Here is a 20006-nt window from a genome sequence, read left to right as displayed (position 1 = left end):
TTAAGTGAATAATTATTCAAGCAATGAAATGATCATAAACTGTAGCAAAAACACATTTTATTTAATAAAAAACTCTCTTGAGGGCAGATCCGCTCCGGGTTTATTGCTGTCTGGGTGACTGATATCACGGGGCCATCGGTAAACTGTGTCTGATCTCTACAATTTCATCTTCAGCTCATGTTGCCACATTTTTTACCTCATTTTTGTTTTTTGAGAAAAATGAGATCCACACATGAGGACATTTGTTTCAAATTTTGATAGAACAGTGGCAGTATAACGTCCTCGTAAGTGGATATCAGGCCCTTGTAGAGAAAAATTAAGTATTTCGGTCTAGACGTCCCAAAACGTGATGTCCACATATGTGGACGCCAGGTCCTAGGAGGTTAAACATGAAAATAGCTTCGTCTATTAAAAATTCAAGTTGAGTAAATGATGACAGGAGACTCTCATGGCCGTGACTCTTGGTTTGGAGTTTTCTGTTTATTATTTCTTTTGGATTTTCTGAAGTGATACATGTTCAAGTTTGGAGGGAGGGGTTTGCTGCCTTTTTGTATTTTGCTTATTATCTGAAGTCCTTCAGATAATATTTCTTGATTAGCCAGTATTTAGTTTCCTGGTTAGGTCTTGTCCTCATGCGTTTACAAGTCTTGTTTATTTTATAAAGGTTTTACTAATCCTATCCCCTTTAGTTTGGTTTATTTTCCTTTTTGTGTTTCCCTTCAGTTTCTGTATTGACTTGTCTTTCCAGGTTTCCCTGTGTCAGGTTAATCCTTGTTTCTGCCGTTCCTGTTTTATTTGGTAATGGTTGTTCTCTGTGTTTTGTGTTGAGTTTACTTCCCCGTCTCATTATGTCTGTTGTCTCCAGCCATCCCATCTGTTTTCTCTCTCCATGATATAATGTGAGTGTGTATATTGTCTTGGCCTCCCCTTGTTCATTGTCCCACATAACTGTTTGAACTTTGTGTTCTCCTGCTCCCAGTTTACCTGTTAATCCACTTCCTGGTCATTTCTAGCATTTTGGAATTCCTCGATCAGTTCCCTGTTTGTTCCTGCTCACACAGACATTATTAAAAACAATTATATATTTTCTATCAAAATGTGTTCAGCCTGTGATGATGGCAGGGTGGCACAGCTAATTAAAATGACTCATCTTCCCCCGCTCCTTTATTTCCACATTAAATATCATGGCCAGCAGTGAGACATGCTCATATTCCTCGGTCCACTGGATTAAAATGGAGGCTCTGGTCCTTATTTGCCACAACGAATCCTGGTGCTTTTCTTTCCTTTCTTTTATTCTGAACACTTCACTAACAGGAATTTCAATCACAGGCACCCAAATTTTCCATCTTAATCTATTTATGGCAAAAATATGAAACAGTGTTTTAAATTAACTGAAGACTTAATAACACAAAAGTCCCCCTGTTGTTGACTGATTACTGATAGTAAACATGAGTAGCACTGTCAGCAGCATTATCAACTGTAGCCTTAGCATAGTTATACCAACCTGAACCTTTTTACTTTTTCATAAATAAGAAATTGTAAATATTATTTTTTGATTCTTCTTTTGAATTACTCTTAGTTTCAGTGCAGAAAATATTGCTTGCTAATGAAATAATTTCTGAAGCCAAAATAATGATAAAAGTGTCATAAAGAGTTAGTGGAAGTGGTAGTGAAGATTTTCTGGATTTGTCCTTAAGGGAACAAAGCAGAATCAATCTGTTAGAGAAGGTGCTCATCTGACTCACTACAAGTTGAGGAGCTGAACCCAATGCTACGCACAGAGCAGACCACCGCAAAGCACACTGCATTTGCCCCAACAGACTGATAGAAAAGCTCCAAGATTTTTCTCGACTTCCTTTGAAAACAAAGCCTGCTTATCCCTTTCTTAGATACAGCCTGTGTGTTGTCTTCCTGTTCAGCCTCCTGTCAATGTGGGGACCCGGCTATCTGTACTATTCCAAGATAGACACGGGCCATGTTATTCTGAAGTCCATGACCATCCCTTTAGTCTTACTTACATTCAGAAACAGAATATTTTCCCCAGACCACTCAACAATATCACACTTTAGTTTTCCCGTCCTTCTACCCAAACACAGCAGAATTGTTTATGTAGATGTCAGGATCACGGGCTATACTGAAATTCTCAGGTGTCCCAGGTGAGCAGGAATAGGGACAGAACAGTCAACAAAGACAGAGCACTGCCCAATCTCACAAAAACAAGAAAGCAAAACAAAGACAATTGGCTGCTGTTTATGGCTTTCATATAACACTAAAAAATAAATGTTGTATAAACTGCTGGATTTTGCACGTTTAGTTGATGCCAGCTTCTGTTCAGCAAAGCTGTGATGGGAATTTCTTCCTCTTTTTACACTGATCCATTACATCCCTTGACAGATTAGTTGTAAGCAACAGCTGAAACATTAGTTAAAGCTGAGACTATTTGGCAGCATTGAAAGCAGCTTTACTGCTAAGCAGTAGTAGCATTAGGTAACATATATTTGTTGGAGCAGTAGCAATGGTGTCAATGCTTTGTGTCAGCAGTAATAAAGCAAATTAGTGCAATTAAGTCATTAGCAGCAGCAGCAGCAGCAGCATTGCAATAACTATTACTAAAAGCACGTATTCCTTCTGCTTGTCAATAGTAGTAATAGTCACAGTGCACATATGTAGCAGGAGTAGTAATAGACTTTGTATTTAGGCCTAAAAAGTGAAAAGTGAGAAAATGTTTATTGTGTGACATGTCGAAAGGACACATTTTAAACATGTCTATCCCCATTTGTTCCTGAGAGGGCAGTATTGTTGCAGGCCATTCTCACATGTGTGCTACATTAAGCAGTCCAGTAGGTGAGCTATTCAAGCATGCCTCTAACCTAGTTGAATACAAACAAATCAACAGAATTAGACAGGGGACTTAAGTAAGGATTTGCATGCTGGTCTACCCATGTAAAGCACAAACTTGTTAGGCTTCAGTCACACAGGAAAGGATGTCTGCAATACTAACCCAAACCAAACCCAACACCATCAATTCTGTGCCCAGCCAACCAGCCACACTAAACCTTCTATTAGTGAATCGACTTAAGGCTCTCATTTCTTCGCCTTCACAGATTCACCCTGCCTTGTACTGTAATCCCTCTCCAGCGGATTTTTAATTAAACACAGACAACACATGTGGGTCAAAGACAGCTGCCAGGCAAGGACATAGAGGCAAAAGGAGACTTGTACCTATGTCAAAGTAAACAGAGCTCATTAGCCAAAATGTATGCCTTTCTCTTTAAACGGGCTAAAAATGAGACGTCACTTCTGACAGGAGTCCTGATCTGCACCCTCTGTTAATTGTTCCACCCTCCCAAAACACACTCGTGCCTTCATACACAATCACTTTTTAAGTGAACTGTTACCATCCTTGACCACGACCTCTAAAAGTAGTCAGCGCTATAAAACAATCTTAGGAAAAGTGAGGGACTCTCCATTTCCTCTTCCTCCCCAGTTCTCACTTTCTGTCACTATGATTGGCAGCTTTAATTAACAATCTAGTGTCCTCGCTGAAAGTGGGTGACAGAGTTTGGGGGAGGGGGGGGTGAAAATATGAAAACAATGCATAGCCTACTTTTGTGTGCATATAATTAGAGATGTCTGGGGCTTGCTGTAGAACCCAGTGGGCGTGGTACAGACTCAAGCAGGAGCAAATTATGTCCAAATCATCTCTTAGGAATGACAATGAACAATGAACATGTCACACATTGTTCTACATGAGTGTCCCTCCACTCAGCTAACCACACGGGGGTCTCTGTAGCTCTTCCCTGCACTTCAGCAACAAGTTAAAATTGTAGAGACCAGGGCACATGGTATGTAAAGAATTGTAAAAACATTTTTTTTTTAAATTGAAAAGATAATTTTTTCTGGTAGCTGTATCTGAACAATCTACTAATCTCCTGCTTCAAGGCTAAAGCAAAGCTTTTGCATTCCATGTATAACAAAGCTTGATACAACAGTAAAGCACCAAGCTTTTTTTACTAGCTCTGTGACTGCAAAAACATTACTATCTTGAACTACCCTAATAGTATGTGAATACTTTTGACATAAATCATCAGTTTGAGCAACATATTAGCTTCTCACCTTAAAGAATTAACTGTGGTTAACGTTTTCTTTGTTCTCTAAATTAAGAAAAAATGTATTTACCTTAAAGGGATTTACTCAAGGCTGAACTTTCAACTTTGGAATTGAAGCTGAATGGACCAGTAACAATCTGTCCTAAATGAGCGAGTCATCTTCAAAAGACCCATATCAGCTAAACTTCACGAGTAACCTATTTCCTGCACAGAGCCAGTGCTCCACCCTTGGCAGAGATTCTTCTTTAGTTTCATAATACATCAACACTAGCACAGAACTTCCACATGAAACAGAAAAAAATCACCCAGTGAAGCTTTTTGAAGGCAAGCGTTCTGCTATTCTCATCACTTTTCTAGGTCAGCGTACAGGATGCTGTGTTTAAACCAACTCACAAACAACATATGTCAACTGTTGCCTTATGCAAGGGCAAACAAAGTAGATCTGTTTTTAATGTCTACTCGGGTCATCCCTGAATAATCCCTGTAGTGTCTGGGCCAGCGCTATCATCCTCAAATGCCCTATTATTATTGTGTATGGGCTCAGTGACCCCAGCTACAGAGCCATCTGCTCAGAGTCTACTGATGCTCAGATTAGGGGTGCAGGCCAGAGGAGGGTAAGGGGACACACATGTTTAGTTGCTGAGATGCCTCTTCTAGGCGCTGCTCTGTTAGATCAGGTGGTAGGAAGATGAAAGCTAATACGCAAAGTTTTGACACAGACAGAAATCCAACCACCAGCTGATTTCCATGCTGTTTTCCCCCATACAGCTTCTACCAGTGTAATCAATACCCCCTTCCTGTACTCCACACGCTCCTCTCCTCTCCCACTTCCTTCACTTCACTGTCTGGTTCATTTTCCACCACCTCCACCTGAGATGCAGTACCAACACTTGACGGCCTTGCTTACTGAATCGATGATTCGGGGCCTCCTGGAACGGCAAGCTTATAAAACCCACAACACCGCACTCTGTGTGCTGGCAGCGAAACATCCTCATAAAACAGAATGAGGATTTTAGAGGTATATGCTTCCAATCATCCTTGGCTTTAGTAACATGTTCTTCTGTGAATGTAAAGATGCTTTAGCTTGCTCATTTCCATGCAGAGCATGAATGTAATCCTTTATGTTTATCTCTCTGAGTTCGGAGGTCACGGGGGGGCTGCAGCCCACTGTACTTGCTACTGATGCATACGCCATTTGAAAGGCACACGCAGCAGATGCTGGCCCAGGTGCAATTATTTCTTATAACTGCCAAACTACGGCTGTTGCCTGAATCATTGCCAAGGTGTCCCAAAGTGTCAGAGGGACAATAGAAACAAAAGACCGAGAATTTTTAAAGAAATATGCATGCCAAGTTATTTATCATGGCATTAGAAGTAGAACAGATGGATTGGGAGACGAGAAGGCCAAGATGCATTAATACTGCCAGGTTCATAGGGCTGATTATCAGTGGGAACGCCTACACTGGAAGTGTTTATTCCTTTCTCTTTGAAACTTGTTTATCCAGGAAAATTCATCTTTGTCACACATCACGCTGAAAACTCAGACTGAACTACTACTTTTGAAAGTACTACTGAAACTGACTGAAACTTAATATGCATCAAGCATCTTGGCCAGTTCATGATCCACAATTTCATTTCAAAAACATTATAAACTGACTGTTTTCTCTGCCACGCACACTGCGAGTCATATATTACTTGACCGCACACGCAACAGGCGGCTTGAAATTCATATTGCAGCCATGAATGCTTCCCACGTAGGGATTTAGACACTTTGAGACTCTGGTCTCATAACATGACATACAAACTAGCAGCCATATAGGAGCTGTGCAGAAAAGTCTGGTTTTATGAAGCATGTGAGGCGTACCTGGATTTGAATGGTAAAGCATTACCTTGACCTGCACTTTGAGGGTCTCACGCTTCATGTGCAACAGGAGGAAAGATGTATGGAAAACAGCAACACCGAGACACAACGTGGCAACGCTAAAGCTTTACTGACAGAGAAGGAAATAAGAAGCTGGTGACCAAGACGTCCCGCAGTGATAGCAGGTGCACAGGTGTTGCTGCTCATACTGCATAACCTCCCATGCTGTGCACAGGAACCCTGACAGGGGTGAGCAGGCATTGCCACAATGCCCTTGTTTGCTCCAGTGAGGGCATGTTATATTATTTATTTAATAATTTGACTTTTTTTTCCTTACAAGTTTCCTTTCAACTTTTAATATCTCTCATGTGCCACAGGGACACTGGGAGGCCCACCAGTTTGATAACTTTAAATGCCTACTTTTTAAAGTGTAATATCTACAGCTACCTTGGGACCTTGCTCCATATCAGTGATTTTCTTTTTTCTTTTTTGCTATCTTACAAGAAGTGAGGGGTAAGATATAAGAAGAAGTGAGTTTGTGGTTTGGCAGTTAATCTAACTTGAGTTTATCAGCGCTGTGGTTTACTATATTAACGACACGGAGGACTAAACATGTGAGCCCGAGAGGGAAAACTGTGGGAGATAAGGAGCTGGAGGAGAAGGTAGCCGAGCTGAAAAGAAATAGCTTTTGGCATCATGTGGTTATTTTTCTCCAGAAGCTTCAGAAAGGAAAGGAAGCATGAGGAATGCCATTCCTGCAGTTTGCCCTCAGATGTCATTTCAATCTAAAGTGACATTTGCTGATAGCACAGACACAAAATCATCCTGCAGCCGAACTCTGACCCCGTCTGCTGAATCTGCTGTTCGGTCATCTCGCGCTGCAGCGATAACCGAGCGACAGTTTCCACTCTGCTGCCAGCACCACCGCTGGCATCGACCTGTCATCAGACTTGACAGTTCCAACCAGAGGTTTCATGGCCGGGGAATAGCTTGGACAATTGGTTCAGCCGCAGAGAGTAAACACACTGTCAGCTAGGCAGAACAAGTGACAGAGGAATATTCATAAAGATTATTCATGGCTGGCTGTCAGCAGCGGTGACAAATCTGGGAGGTAATGGCAGCAGCAGCCAAATCTGACGGAGAGCAGGACTGGACTAAATGGACAGGCAGCCATCACTGCAGAACAGTCATGCTCCTGCATATCTCTTCTCTGTGTGCACCTCATCCCTAATACATGTGCCCAGTCGTAGCAACAACTGCATCATCAGTCTCAACTGCCATTCCCAACAAGTTGGCCACGTCTGTGTGCTGAGAGCAAATGCTTCCAGAACCAGGGGGTAAATTATCCTTGAAAGGAAAAAAAATCCTCCCTCAAATTCTCCACAATGTTATCACCATCAATCTGTGATGGTGAGAGCGTTCTAGGGTTTAACTTTTGACGAAGTGCTATAATTTACTTTTCTGCTATACCCACTTTCCCTCACATTTGTTTTTTACTTCCTCTTTGTAGGGCTGGGTATTGCTTGGAATTCTGGGACGAATATCAAAGTTTAAAGCTGAAATTTAAAAAAAACAAAAAAACAATTGTGCTCTTGTTTATAATTTCCATCCAGGTCTGCTGAGTAGATTGATGTGCTTTAAAACCTGTGCTCACCTCTATAATATCATAATATGTACATTTTTTACTTTAAAGAATGTTCTCTCAAGTTTTGACATTCAACAGACAAGAAATATTATAACTGACCTATAAAAAAATAATAATTATTGAGTTAATTGAAATATTTTTTTCTTGAAAATATATGGCTAAGGCTACTTCTTAATTTTTTTTTGCGTTTTTTATTGAGTCAATCATCATCTGTATAATTTAGATTTTTTTTTTAGAGCTCCACCAATTGCAAGATTCTTGGGTGATTCCAATTTACAATTATTTAAGTGTGACCTGACGATACGGAGTTTTTTCTCTGACAGCGTTTAAAAACAAAACTGAACTTTTCTTCAATGCTATAATTTCATTTTCAGAACAAAATAAATAACATTACAATTTGTTACTACAGCGAGTTACAGGATCTTCTTTTACTTAACCGAAAAAGTTCTCTAGTACTGGAAAGATGTCAAAATAATAACCTGAAAATTGGCACCCACCCATCACTGGTTATACTTAACTTGCATGGCCCAATTCCATTTCCTCACCATCAAGGGATACCCAACAGTGTTTAAAAGGTTTCAAGTGTTCGAGGCTCACTCGTCACTTTTGACGAGGTAAGTGTCGCTGCCTGGCGTGATGTTTCCTTTCTGAAGGCTGTTTGAGGAATTAAGAGACACTTTTGCTGACATAAAATGTAGTCAAGTTTTCAGAGACAGATATTGTTGTCAGTGCAATTGCTGCACCGTGATCTGGTAAGCTGCCTCTGCAACTGCTTTCAAACCATCAGTGCCACACTCTCAATGCTTAGTGGACAATTTGAGACATGATCTGTGGCAAATGACGAGCTCTCAGCCTCTCAGGAGAAAAGAGGGGTTGGAGGAGTGCAGAGAAATTATCCTCAGTGCTTGGAACTTCCCAAAATTTGGCAAACAAACAAACTGACGTCTATCATCTGAAGGTAAGAAAGTCAGGATGCTTTACGCTTCTTGGCTTTTGTTGCCCCAGGCAACAGTTCAGTCTCCTGAGACTCAATAATTGTACAATTAACATCACTTTACATACCTGTGACACACAACAGCCTCCAATATCCACGTTCCACCCACAGCTGAGGTGTTCATGCTATGCGGATTTATTATCTTCAACCTTTTACTGATTTCACAAAACATTTCATCTAGCACATCATTATATAGATGCAGTAAAATGAGTCACTGAGGAAAAACTGAGCAACGGCAATCAGAAACCCAGCAGCTTCCTTTGAAGTCATCTAAAGTGAACTCCAATGCAGGCATTCATTACTGACGTAGAAAAGTAAGCAAATTAACTTCAGCGTCTAAACATGTTTAGAGATCAGCTTGACAGACAGCATGGTGCCTGCTGGCATTCCTTCATCTGCTCAATAATGATTTGTTGTAGATGGGGAAAAAACTCAACACAACTGTAACACCTGGAGAGTCGAAGTTGGCCTCGTATCTCTCCACAATGACGCCTCCCAGGTCCAGTCTAAGGCCGGCTGGTAGCAGTATCAGCTTCAATAATAACATGCAGGAGTTACCGGCATGAGCCAGCTTATTGTAGGTTGTTGTCTTAAGGGTTTCTGCAACAGCCAATAATATTTCCATGGTCTACATACCACCAATGAACCATATTTAACAAAAACGATACCCTGTGTTGTGAAATGTGCTTAAAAGTGTGTTTGAAAATCTACAGGGTTACTGTACAGATTCATTACTAGCAAAGGCAGTTGCCCATTACATTGACATAAAACAACCCTGCCTGATTATATATTTTTTTAAAAAGCTAGGTTGGTATGAGACTGCACAGGTAGTTCTCTGCAATAAATAAAGGCAAACATGCTGGAGCCTGTCATAGGGCAAGAGGCAGGGTACACCCTGGACAGGTCGCCAGTCTGTCGCAGGGCTAACATACAGAGACAGACAACCATTTGCGCTCACATTCACTCGCACATTCAGACCTATGGACAATTTGGATTAATCAGTTAACCTATCCCCACAAACTGCATGTCTTTGGACTGTGGGAGGAAGCCGGAGTACCCGGAGGGAACCCACGCAAACACGGGGAGAACATGCAAACTCCACACAGAAAGACCCCGGCCTGATGGTGGAATTGAACTCAGGACCTTCTTGCTGTGCAGGAACAGTGCTAACCACCGTGCCACCGAGCTGCTAATATTATCATTATTATTATTATTATTATTATTATTGTTATTGTTGTTGTTGTTTACTTAAGATTTCTAGGATACCTTCGTGCTTGCATCTGATTTATGCAGTGTCACTGGATATATTGCGGAGTCACTACTATTGCACTATAGTGCTGCTGCTGGGACTTTGATGCAATAGAGTCACACTTTGAATTAGGTAGTGTGTCACCACTGACAGTAGTTGATTGGAAAAGAAGGAATGAAAAGAGACATGCTGCTGCCTACAAGGTGCAATCATTGATAAAATGTCATCCCCTTATTTTTCAATATTGTCATAAATACAATTATTTCAAATTTCTTGAAATATTTTAATATAATTTTGACGCTATTCATATGTAATGCAAAATAAGGTATGTGTGAGATGATCACTGTAAAGTAAGGTATGTGTAAATGGAGATCATCTATCTGTCAACAACCTAACATGAAGGTAAATGAAACCTGACCCAAACAACATCCACAAAAATTCAAACCTGCTGCTGCCAGATAACTGTTTGTATTGCGTATTTATTTACCATGAGTCTGCGCTCATTAACACAAGTTACAAACTTTTCCATTCTTGACATCATTGATTTAATCTTGATATTTTTACATTCTCTAACATTTATGTTTTAGTTGGCTTTACTTTCATCTTTTTTAATTTCTCTTTTGTTTTATAAATAATTACCTCTTTGTAAAATAACTCATCTTGAACTGTGGGCAGTGACATACTTATGTCAATCATGTTTATGAAAAGTGTTACACGACCCCGTGATTACACATTAGTTTTTACACTTCGTATTCAGTCATTGTGTTTTGTTTTTAACGCTTTGGTTTGGTTTAAGCAGCAAAACTAATTAAAATAGTTTTGGGTTCAAACCACAGACAGTATAAAAAGGCAACTATTGCCAGCATGATGTCCCATGATTGTGAAGTTCTATTGTGAAAGCTTAAACTAGCTTTTTCACCATTGCAATCTGGGTGTCCTAAAAGTGGACATGATGAGTACAGGGGAGTGACTATGACACAGTATGGACACCCCACACTGATTGTCAAGCTTGACTTGTGATTGATAGCTACATAGCCAATGCACTACCCCTGGATAATCCTTCTCTCTGAGTCTAATGATGACCATCATTTCCAAAAGGAACTTTGCGTGACCAGAAAGCAGCAACTGAGACCAAAAGTACAGCAGGAAAGTTTTTACTGTGTGTACAGAGAAAGGGAGCAGGTGGACATTTTCCCACAGACGTCAACCTGGAGTTCACCCCCAGTTAGGAATTAAAAGAATTCCAGAATCATTTTTCCAAACTTGAAAGGTAAATCCATTTTCCATGTATTTTTGCTAGAGAGTGAAAACATTTTTTTTTTTAACTTAAAAAAACAACAACAAAATTTAGGACAGTAGAAAAAACTTGTTATTTAAAAAACTACTAAACAACAGGGCTGGGAAATATGAAATTTGTTTTAACAATGCTACATTCATTGCATGGGAATCAACATTGGATTTAGAGCAGGGCGATATGACCAAAAATATTTATCACGATATACATTTGAAAATTTGCGATAACGATATAACTGACGATATAATTGACACTAGACAAAATACTTTACAACTCCACAACTTTATTAGTGCAAAAAAAAAACATCACTGTATTTTCACTTAAACAAGCAGCTGTTTGTTTATGTGCATTAAAGTTATATAAAAATGTAACAGTGCAAATTCCTTGCTGACAATTTAACCAAAAGGCATTTCCAGTGGAAATTGGCTGTCATATCCTCAGCATAACCATGTATAATATCCACAAAACTTAAAAAGAGGTTATACACACACAATACGGTAATATTTTGTGGAAGCACAGTACGTATCACTCCGCGAGGCTCCTGTCTACGTTAGCCGTAACGCTCCGACAATACATCAAGCGGTGCGGGTTCGTAGCTTAGTCGTACTAAAACAGTTGACAGATTTTCGAGCGCCGTGTACCACATAACATCGTTTCGAGGTCGGTAAACACAACCAGAATTCATACATAAGGCACACAGGATTATAAGGGGCACCGTCGACTTTCAGAAAAATCAAAGGATTGATTTTAAGTGTGTTGTATTTTCCAACAAACACGGTAATAACGACGGCCCGCTAGCATGCTGTACCAAAAATTGTGCTTTGTTGTGTATCTGACGGACGAAAGCTAAACCAGTTCCACACCACTGAAGTTGCAGCATTTTTACAAACCAATTCTGATTCATCTGTTTCATTCAACGATCCGCTTTCACCCTTCTCATTCTCCGTCGCCGCCATGCTTTTTCCGCCATGTGCGTATGAAAACAAAGGCACTGCACATGCGCGTTTTACCCATATTCTATTGCGATATTTCATTTTCTTATCGTTGCCCAACATTATACCGGTGTTACCGTGAACGGTATGATATGGCCCAGCCCTAGTTGGATTTAGATTCATCTGCATAGTGAGTCTGCAGCAATTCTGCCAACTAATAGCAATTCTAATGAATTGGAGGGTGATGTGAACGCTTTATCCAACTTAGTTAATATGTTAACAGCTCAAACATTCACCAAGAGTAGTCCGGTGTTAAAACAGAAAGCAAAGTGGCAAAAGACTAAAATACTGTATACAACTGATGACTACTGAAGATACATCATACTGAAAGATAGATGGAGCACAAGAACTCGGAGTTCAACCGAGATGGGCACAATGAAGTTTGTTGACGGCGAAACTGCATTTTATCAACTCCAATTCCATAGAGAAAATTGCCTTCAGTACCACAGCAGCAGGCCTGACTTCTCCCTTCATGATAAGAGGAAATCATTTTGAGATAAACTGAAGTAATCATGCTGCAGTTATATATGTATAAAAAACCACTGAAGTTTGTGAACTCGGTCTGCCATTCGCAGGTCTGAGAACTTCCAAAAAGCCCATGAAGTCTTCACACTGTGATGATTACAACTAAAATTTTAATTTGGTGAAACACCTTTACAAGTTTGCTTTCGCCACGCTGCCAATGAAAGTCTGAGAGACGAACAGCATGAGTGACAACTAACAGCCAAGGCAATTAAAATTTCTCAAAAGCCATCAAAGTGGAGGATTGCACTGACTTCCACCTCATTCAGGGCTCCTTAGCTAGCACTCATTTGTCTGTCAGCCTGCTACTGACTGTCTGAATATGTCTACACATCTGATGCTTGACCTATCCATTTGAATGGAAAAGAAGCCCTCATGTGTTCTGTAATATTTATCCCACTTAATGCTATAGTGCTCATCAGAAAGGTTAAGAGTGAAACATTGGCTGTGCTTTATCATTTCAAATTGATCTTTTTTGCCATTGTATCCATTTTATTCAGCCAAACACATAATTAAAGTCAAACTATCTAACGGTCATAATTGAAAAGGCTTCTAAATGTCCAGTAGAATATGCGGATGGGTTATACTAAATCTATACCCTACATTCATTGGGTTTTTCTTCTTCAGTTTGAAACAGCACTTGCTCTTTTGTCATCTCATTATTGCAAGCTGCAATTATGCTGTACTCATTTTCTTTAAAAACGTGCAGCTATAATGGAATTCACAACTTTTGTATTAAAAAATCTTTTGTTATTTCCCCCAGTAAAAAATCACATCTCATTATTGCTTTTTGTGTGAACACACACGCCATTTTCTCTATTTACAGCCCTCACATTTGCCCCAGGAGAGCTGTGTGTGTGTGTTGGACTATTTTAGCACTGAACTGGATTCACGCCACTACACACCAAGAACTCCCCTCTTTACATCCTCCCAACAGACCATGAAAGCGCACCTTCTCGTGTCCGCGCTCACTTTCGTTGCGATCTTTTCCAGCTTACTTCCTCCAATATCAGAATCCTTGGAGCCGCATGTCAGCGCTGCTTAGTGTCGGAGCTCACTCACGTGGTTTCGTTTCAAGATTAAATTACATTCTTGCTTTTATTCCTCAGAGCCCCCGCTAACAGGGGGCCGGGCACCTTTAAACAACACGCCAGGTGTCACCTCAGCGATCACACGTTCTCTAGGCCAGACTTTGGAGCTGAGGTGCAAACACAGCTACACTCGGCAGAATTATAAAGTGGTGCTGCCACTGCACCTTCTTGTGTTTTTGCTCCGATCAACATTAAAGCTGCATGACACAACTTCTTGGCAGCCTCAAAAAGGCAGCAAAAGGGATATGTTAAAACTTCAGTACCTGCAAATCCGACAACAAACTGCCAGGCTCAGTCTTTGATGATTTATTCCAAGAGCTGTGTGGGGAACCTTAAGTACCAACCAAAAGTGTTCTTAGCATCACATAACTACAATTGGCAAAAGTTTGCAGTGACAGCTTGGTCAGATGAATGACAAACGAACTCTGTAAAACACAACTCAAATCATTTTCCTTCCACCTTAAAGAATTTTCTCGAAGAATCTTTCCTCGTGTGAATCTACTGTAGATTGCAAAGCCTAGTTGTGAATATCAAGGAGGCATAAATAGAAACAATCTGATTTATATGTAAATCTCAATGTGTACCCACAAGTGGTAACCGTGATGATGCATTACAGTCCTATTTCCAAACGTTAAAGCATTAGTGTCTTAGCAACACATAGGCAGCCTGTCACGCAGACACCTAATCTTTAGGTCACTGTTGTCACTGAGAGATTAAGTTGCTGACCCCAAACTATAACGGCTCTTAACTTGAATCCAGCTGGGGAATTAATTCACAGTCTTTCACTCCCCTCGAGTCTTAAGCATAAAATACTCCAAAATACATTTCAAAATGAACAGGCATGTTACCAAGTTCGCTTTACTTCTGCTTGCATTTCATTCAGTTCAATTCAGCTTTCTACCTCAATATACTTACAATATTAGAAAGAAAATTCAACAATCACATGGCCCACTATGAGCAAGCACTTGGTGACAGTTGGAGGAACAACTCCCTTTTAACAGGAAGAAACCTCTAGCAGGACCGAGCTCAGGGAGGGGCGGCCATCTGCCACGACTAGTTGGGGATGAAGGGAAAGAGAAGAAAGCAAAGAAAGATGGGACAAAACAGGCAAACTGTGGAAGAGAGAGTCTGCATTTAAGAATTCCTAATGATTAAATGCAGTAGTGGTGTATAAACACACAGAGAGCAAAAAGAGATGAGGGAAAAATGAATGCTCAGTGTATCATGGCAAGTCCCCCAGCAGCCTAAGCCTATTGCAGCATAACTAACGTCAGGGTCACCTGATCCAGCCCTAACCATACGCTTTATCAAAAGGAAAGTTTTAAGCCTCATCTTGAAAGCAGAGACAGAGTCTGTCTCCTGAATATAAACTTGGAGCTGTTTCCAGAGTAGAGGGCCCTGACACCTGTTCTAATTTTGAAAACTCTAGGAACCAAAAGTAAGCCTGCAGTCTGACTCTGAAGCCCTCTTTTAGGATGATTAGATACTATGAGGTTGTTAAGTTATGACAGAGCCTGATTATTCAAGATTTTCTACTTAAGGATAAAGATTTTAAAACCAATGAGGAGAAGAAGCTAATATGGGGAAAAAAATGGTCTCTCAAGCCAGTCCCAGTCTAACTTTTCAGCATCACTCTGACACGTGATGTTGGTAATTTTTGATTTATTGCACGAATGGATGAAAACAGTCCAACATATTTGTTTAATGAGCACTTTGAAGGACATATCTTGGACAAAAATGACTTCTGAATTCTTCACAGTGTTACTGGAGGCCAGCAGTACAGTAACCGTAGTTTAGTGTGAATCTAGAATTGGAAAAGTAGAGGTCATCCAGGTCTTTATGTCTTTATTACTTTTCTGCAGTTTAACTAATTGGTGCAGTTATCTGGCTTCATGGATACATAAAGATGCGTCTCATCTGCACTGCAATGAAAATGTATGCAGTGTTTTCTAATACTATTGTTGACAACTTTAAACAACATGTAGAGGTCTTTATTTCTGATGCTATTCAACATGCTAAGGTTGCTGCTACCGTGATTTTTGTATCAATAGAAAAAAACAGCAAAATTTGCGACAATCATTTGATTATCTGATCCAAAGATAACTAATCGGTGAATATCATGGGTGGTGAGCTGTCTTTAGCAGTGAAACAACATGAGCAGTATCTCAAGTTATGATGCAGTAGTGCGAAATGCTTTAACGAGGTTATAAACACATGGAAAAAATGTTGGCAAGTAATGATAAGATTTAAAATTCCAGCACCCAATCAGAAGGTCTAAGAGTGCATGAGAATGACTTAAACAAGGGACATCAAGGATTTGCAAACAATCTGGACAGAAGCAAGAAGTAGGTACTCTTTCTGATATACATCCATATATAGATATTCAAAATGTTGGATTTTTAAAAAAAGATTTATCCGCATTTGGTGATGGCATTCCAAATACGAACGCTGTCGACAGAGAATCTGCTCAGTGCCCTCTGGTGGACAAACCACTACTCATAACGTATAACTTTTTACATTTTTCATGTATCAACTGTTATTAAAGCCGATAGATCAGCAAATAACTGATATTGTTCGATATATGGGTCCAATCATCTTTGGGGTTTGGAAGTGAACTGACATTTGAAGAAAATGTATTGAGCTGTAGAAAATCACGTTGGACATTTTTTGCAATTTTATGACAAAGTCACACCATAGAAATTCACAAATTCATCTATACTGCATTGCAGTTTTGCAATGACAGCGTTCTTTGACGGATATACTTAAAAGAGAAGCAGCAGGTGAAAATGCACTTAGCAGAATCTGATTTAAATGTGAATTTACACACTTTTTCACTCCTACTGTGTGACAACAGCCTTCAGTCTGTCACAGAAAGGGCCGAGGTCCACCGCAATGACCCAAGACATATGCAATTAGAACTAGCTTTGACTTTCTCCATGGAAATCAGTGTCTAATCTTGGTGATATGAATAAAAAGAATGTGAATCAGTGGTGTTGAAACATTTTGTCTGCTATTTCATGCGAGATCAGAAGACAGGTGGCTTGTTACAATAAATCTTGCCCACGGCTGTTCAGCAACTGGCTCTGGTGATCGTGTAACTGATACCTACGTACCAAAGTATTTATATCGCACTGCCAACATTCACACAAGCTGAAAAGCATTTGAGAAAAGTCAACCTGCACTTTCACATGAGACAAACTTGATAAGGGGCTGACTGCGGGCTGTTTTTTTTCTCTTTCTAATCTTATTCCACAAAATTCTTTAAAAGATAACGTCCCACGGCCTTTAGGAGTCTTCACACACTACTTCAGCCATTTAAGTGTTAAACTAGCCACAGGCAAAATGAAAAGGATTTGAACTCACAGCTCAGACAGGCTCTGTGGCTTTCAGGTAATATAGCTTCAAAATGTGTTTTCCTCTCTGAGAACACTTCAAAACTGTTTGACTGATCCACACAGAGAATATCTGGACCAGCTGTCAGTGCGGTTATTCCGAGCACAAACGCTGACATTACTAATTCATCTCTATGGTTGCTGCTTTGTAGCAGCAGGCAACACACTCCAAAACAGCTCTGAGGGATGACTGTGTTACAAAGTGAACAAATCACCCGATGCATCCGCAACATAATCATGCAAGATGTTCCATCAGAGCTATTAACACACAAGAAAGTTAAACATCTGCAATATAAGATCCAATGAGGGATGACTTATTACTGAGAGGAGATTTACTTTCTGTGAGATGACACATTGGTTTAGAAAAAAAAAACACCCAATGAAGCCTGAACAACTGGAAAAATAGCAGTAAACGTCAAACGCAGGCAGACACTGCTGAATCCTCTTTCGTTTTCGAGCTTTTTGACTTTTTATATTTGATCTTGAAAACACACACACACCACTGAGCACTGTCATAAAATGATGCTGTGAGGATGAAGGCAATGTCACGTTTAATGTCCAGTGAAATATTAACGTACCACTGTTTACACAAAGGACAAAGTTCACAGCACCGAAAGCGAGACGGGAGCGCGTTTAAACAGTTGAACGCGCACTCAGAGGCAACTTTTTTTTTCAAGTTAGGGAACCACAGTCGGAGCAGAAGACAATTTGACTTCAGCATAAATCTGTAAATTGCAGGGACATGGCGGTTTTAACCCCTCACAGTCAACTTTAAGACTGTAACTCTTGCCTTCGGACTATGCCTCGCCATACCCAAACTAAGTATTTCTCTTTTCTCTTATTTTACCTGTTGGTCCCTCCATGCTATCTGCGTAGATCCTGATGGCCAGCATCAGTAGCAATGCTGCTGAATACATGTTGGCAGAAGAAGTAAAGTCCAGCTCGTCACAAGAAGCAAATCCTAGAGGAAACTCCAGCAGCAGGAGCAACAACAGCGGCAGGACTGGAGAGAAGTTGCGCGCTCAGCTCCATTCATCGCCGCCTGCACTGATCCCTCCACATCCCGCACAGGGAGCATCTGATTTCAAGCTAAAGCGTTCAAAAGAGCCCCCCTTTCCTGTAACGGCTCCGCTACTTTTTTTTTCTGTGTGCACTGCGAGCAAGCGGGACGCAGGAATGCGGGTCTGCGGCGCCTCCATGTGGCGAGGAAGGGGAGCTCACGGCCGGAGAGCCACACGAAGCCAAGCGCTTGGTTTTAATTGCGCGGAGGCAGTCAGTTTCTTCAAGAATCACGTTTAACTCAATAAAAGAATGCAAAAATAAGGAGATAAGCCATGAAGAAAACAAAGAAAATAAAGTCATGATGTTTTTATATATAATATTATAAAAGGCAGAATTCATTTTTAGGAATCCCAGATGATGAAATGATAAGATAAATACTAGAAATATCAGATTTAAAAGTCAAAGTCATGAGCTAGTGTAAATGAAAATAAATTCAATTTTCGATTAAATCTGAATTCTGAATAAGAAAATTTTCAGGTAATGGAAAATGATTATTTGAGATTAAAAAGTGAAATGAAATCTGAAGCTACAATGGCCATTTAGTCAAACAGGAGAGAACAGCTGGTCAAGGGAGTCAGGGTTTGTCCAGGTGTCCAAGTTTAAAAATATAAAAAGAGTTTATACATAAGTTATTGTTTAAAATATTAAATAATAATTCCAGCTCTTACTGCAGTTTTGAATATGACTTTCTTTTCTTTTTTTTTTAAAAAAAAAAGCATAGCCTCCAAAGTTTGTGGGGGCGAGCTGTATCAGCACAATATTAAACATACATTTCAGGGGGATATTTTTCCTCAGTCTTCCCTTTAAGTGCATTTTTGGCTTCCAAGCAGCTTTATTCCAGCTTGGCCCTTGCTCTCCATTATTATGCTAAAAAGCAACAGATTAAATTCTGACTCACTTGTGGTGAGATATTTAAGCACTAACACCTTGCCAAAGGCTGCCCGAGCACTGTCTGCTCTCTGCGGTTGTATATATTGTGTATTAATATGATGTGGAAGAGCTGTTCTCTCTGTCAATATCTAGCATGCTGCTTTGTGGCAGCAGGGTGGCGATGTGATGAAGTGAGTGTGTTGTACCTGGACAGCTTGGTTTCAAGCCACCGATGAAAAGCCGATGGCAAAGTCAGCTGCTGATTCTCATTTTCCAGCTCCAGCAGTGCCATTCTGCAGGTGACCTCTGACTTTGCCTCTGGGGTTTGTTTTAATTAATGTTTGCTTAGCAGACATCACCGGCTTCTTGTTTGAAATATTTTTGAAATATTAGATACAAATAAATGATCATTCTTTATGAATGCATTCTGCTTCTTGTCTTTTTGGTCTTGATGATTTGATCCAGTCTCACTTTTCAGATTTAAGTCAACTTAAGTCAGAAACAACAACTCTTAACCCAAACAATGAGTTCCTCAGTTTTTGAGAAGCATTTTTGTGGTATGGTTTTGGTCCACTTGTGCCATTTGATGGCAAGGGTCACTGGAAATTAGGCCAGTAGTTCTGAAGTTTGTCCTATAAGGCAAGATTTCTACCCACTTTGGAGTGATCCATTGGAGGATGATAGCGCTGTCACAGTAATCAGATCTTGATAGTGTTGACAAGTGAGATTTAAACCACTGCCATCAGCAAAACACCAAATGAGGGACTGCCTTTTGGAGAGCAAATGATTATTGCCTTTAGCAGCATTTTAGAGTCTTGTAGAAAGAAGTGTACTGAAAATGTTCTGACACGTTTTTTTCTTGAAACTGTCATTCATCTACATTATGACTTTTAAGATAGAAAGAGCTGGAGGTACAGATTTAAAG

At 40.1% G+C, this 20006-nt stretch overlaps 1 protein-coding gene across 4 annotated transcripts in view; it reads right to left on the bottom strand.

Annotated features, from left to right (window-relative positions):
* LOC147304384 (receptor-type tyrosine-protein phosphatase U-like) overlaps window positions 1-18243 on the bottom strand; it is a 273746-nt gene extending 255503 nt beyond the window's left edge. For all 4 annotated transcript variants that reach the window (XM_086279852.1, XM_086279853.1, XM_086279854.1 and 1 more), the window contains exon 1: window positions 17997-18243. In XM_086279852.1, the coding sequence (XP_086135978.1) occupies window positions 17997-18066 (70 nt within the window). In that variant the 5' untranslated portion in view covers window positions 18067-18243. The remainder of the gene's footprint in view (window positions 1-17996) is intronic.
* Between the last annotated feature and the right edge of the window lie 1763 nt (window positions 18244-20006).

This window comes from Aulonocara sp. 'chitande type north' Nkhata Bay, linkage group LG22 (genome assembly GCF_057382095.1).
Source record: "Aulonocara sp. 'chitande type north' Nkhata Bay isolate Kocher_YH1m ecotype deep benthic linkage group LG22, A_spYH_male_GT1.1, whole genome shotgun sequence".
NCBI classification, from domain to species: domain Eukaryota; kingdom Metazoa; phylum Chordata; class Actinopteri; order Cichliformes; family Cichlidae; genus Aulonocara; species Aulonocara sp. 'chitande type north' Nkhata Bay.
The sequence above is the reverse complement of the archived record's forward strand: the minus strand, read 5'-3'. Positions and strand labels throughout refer to the sequence as shown.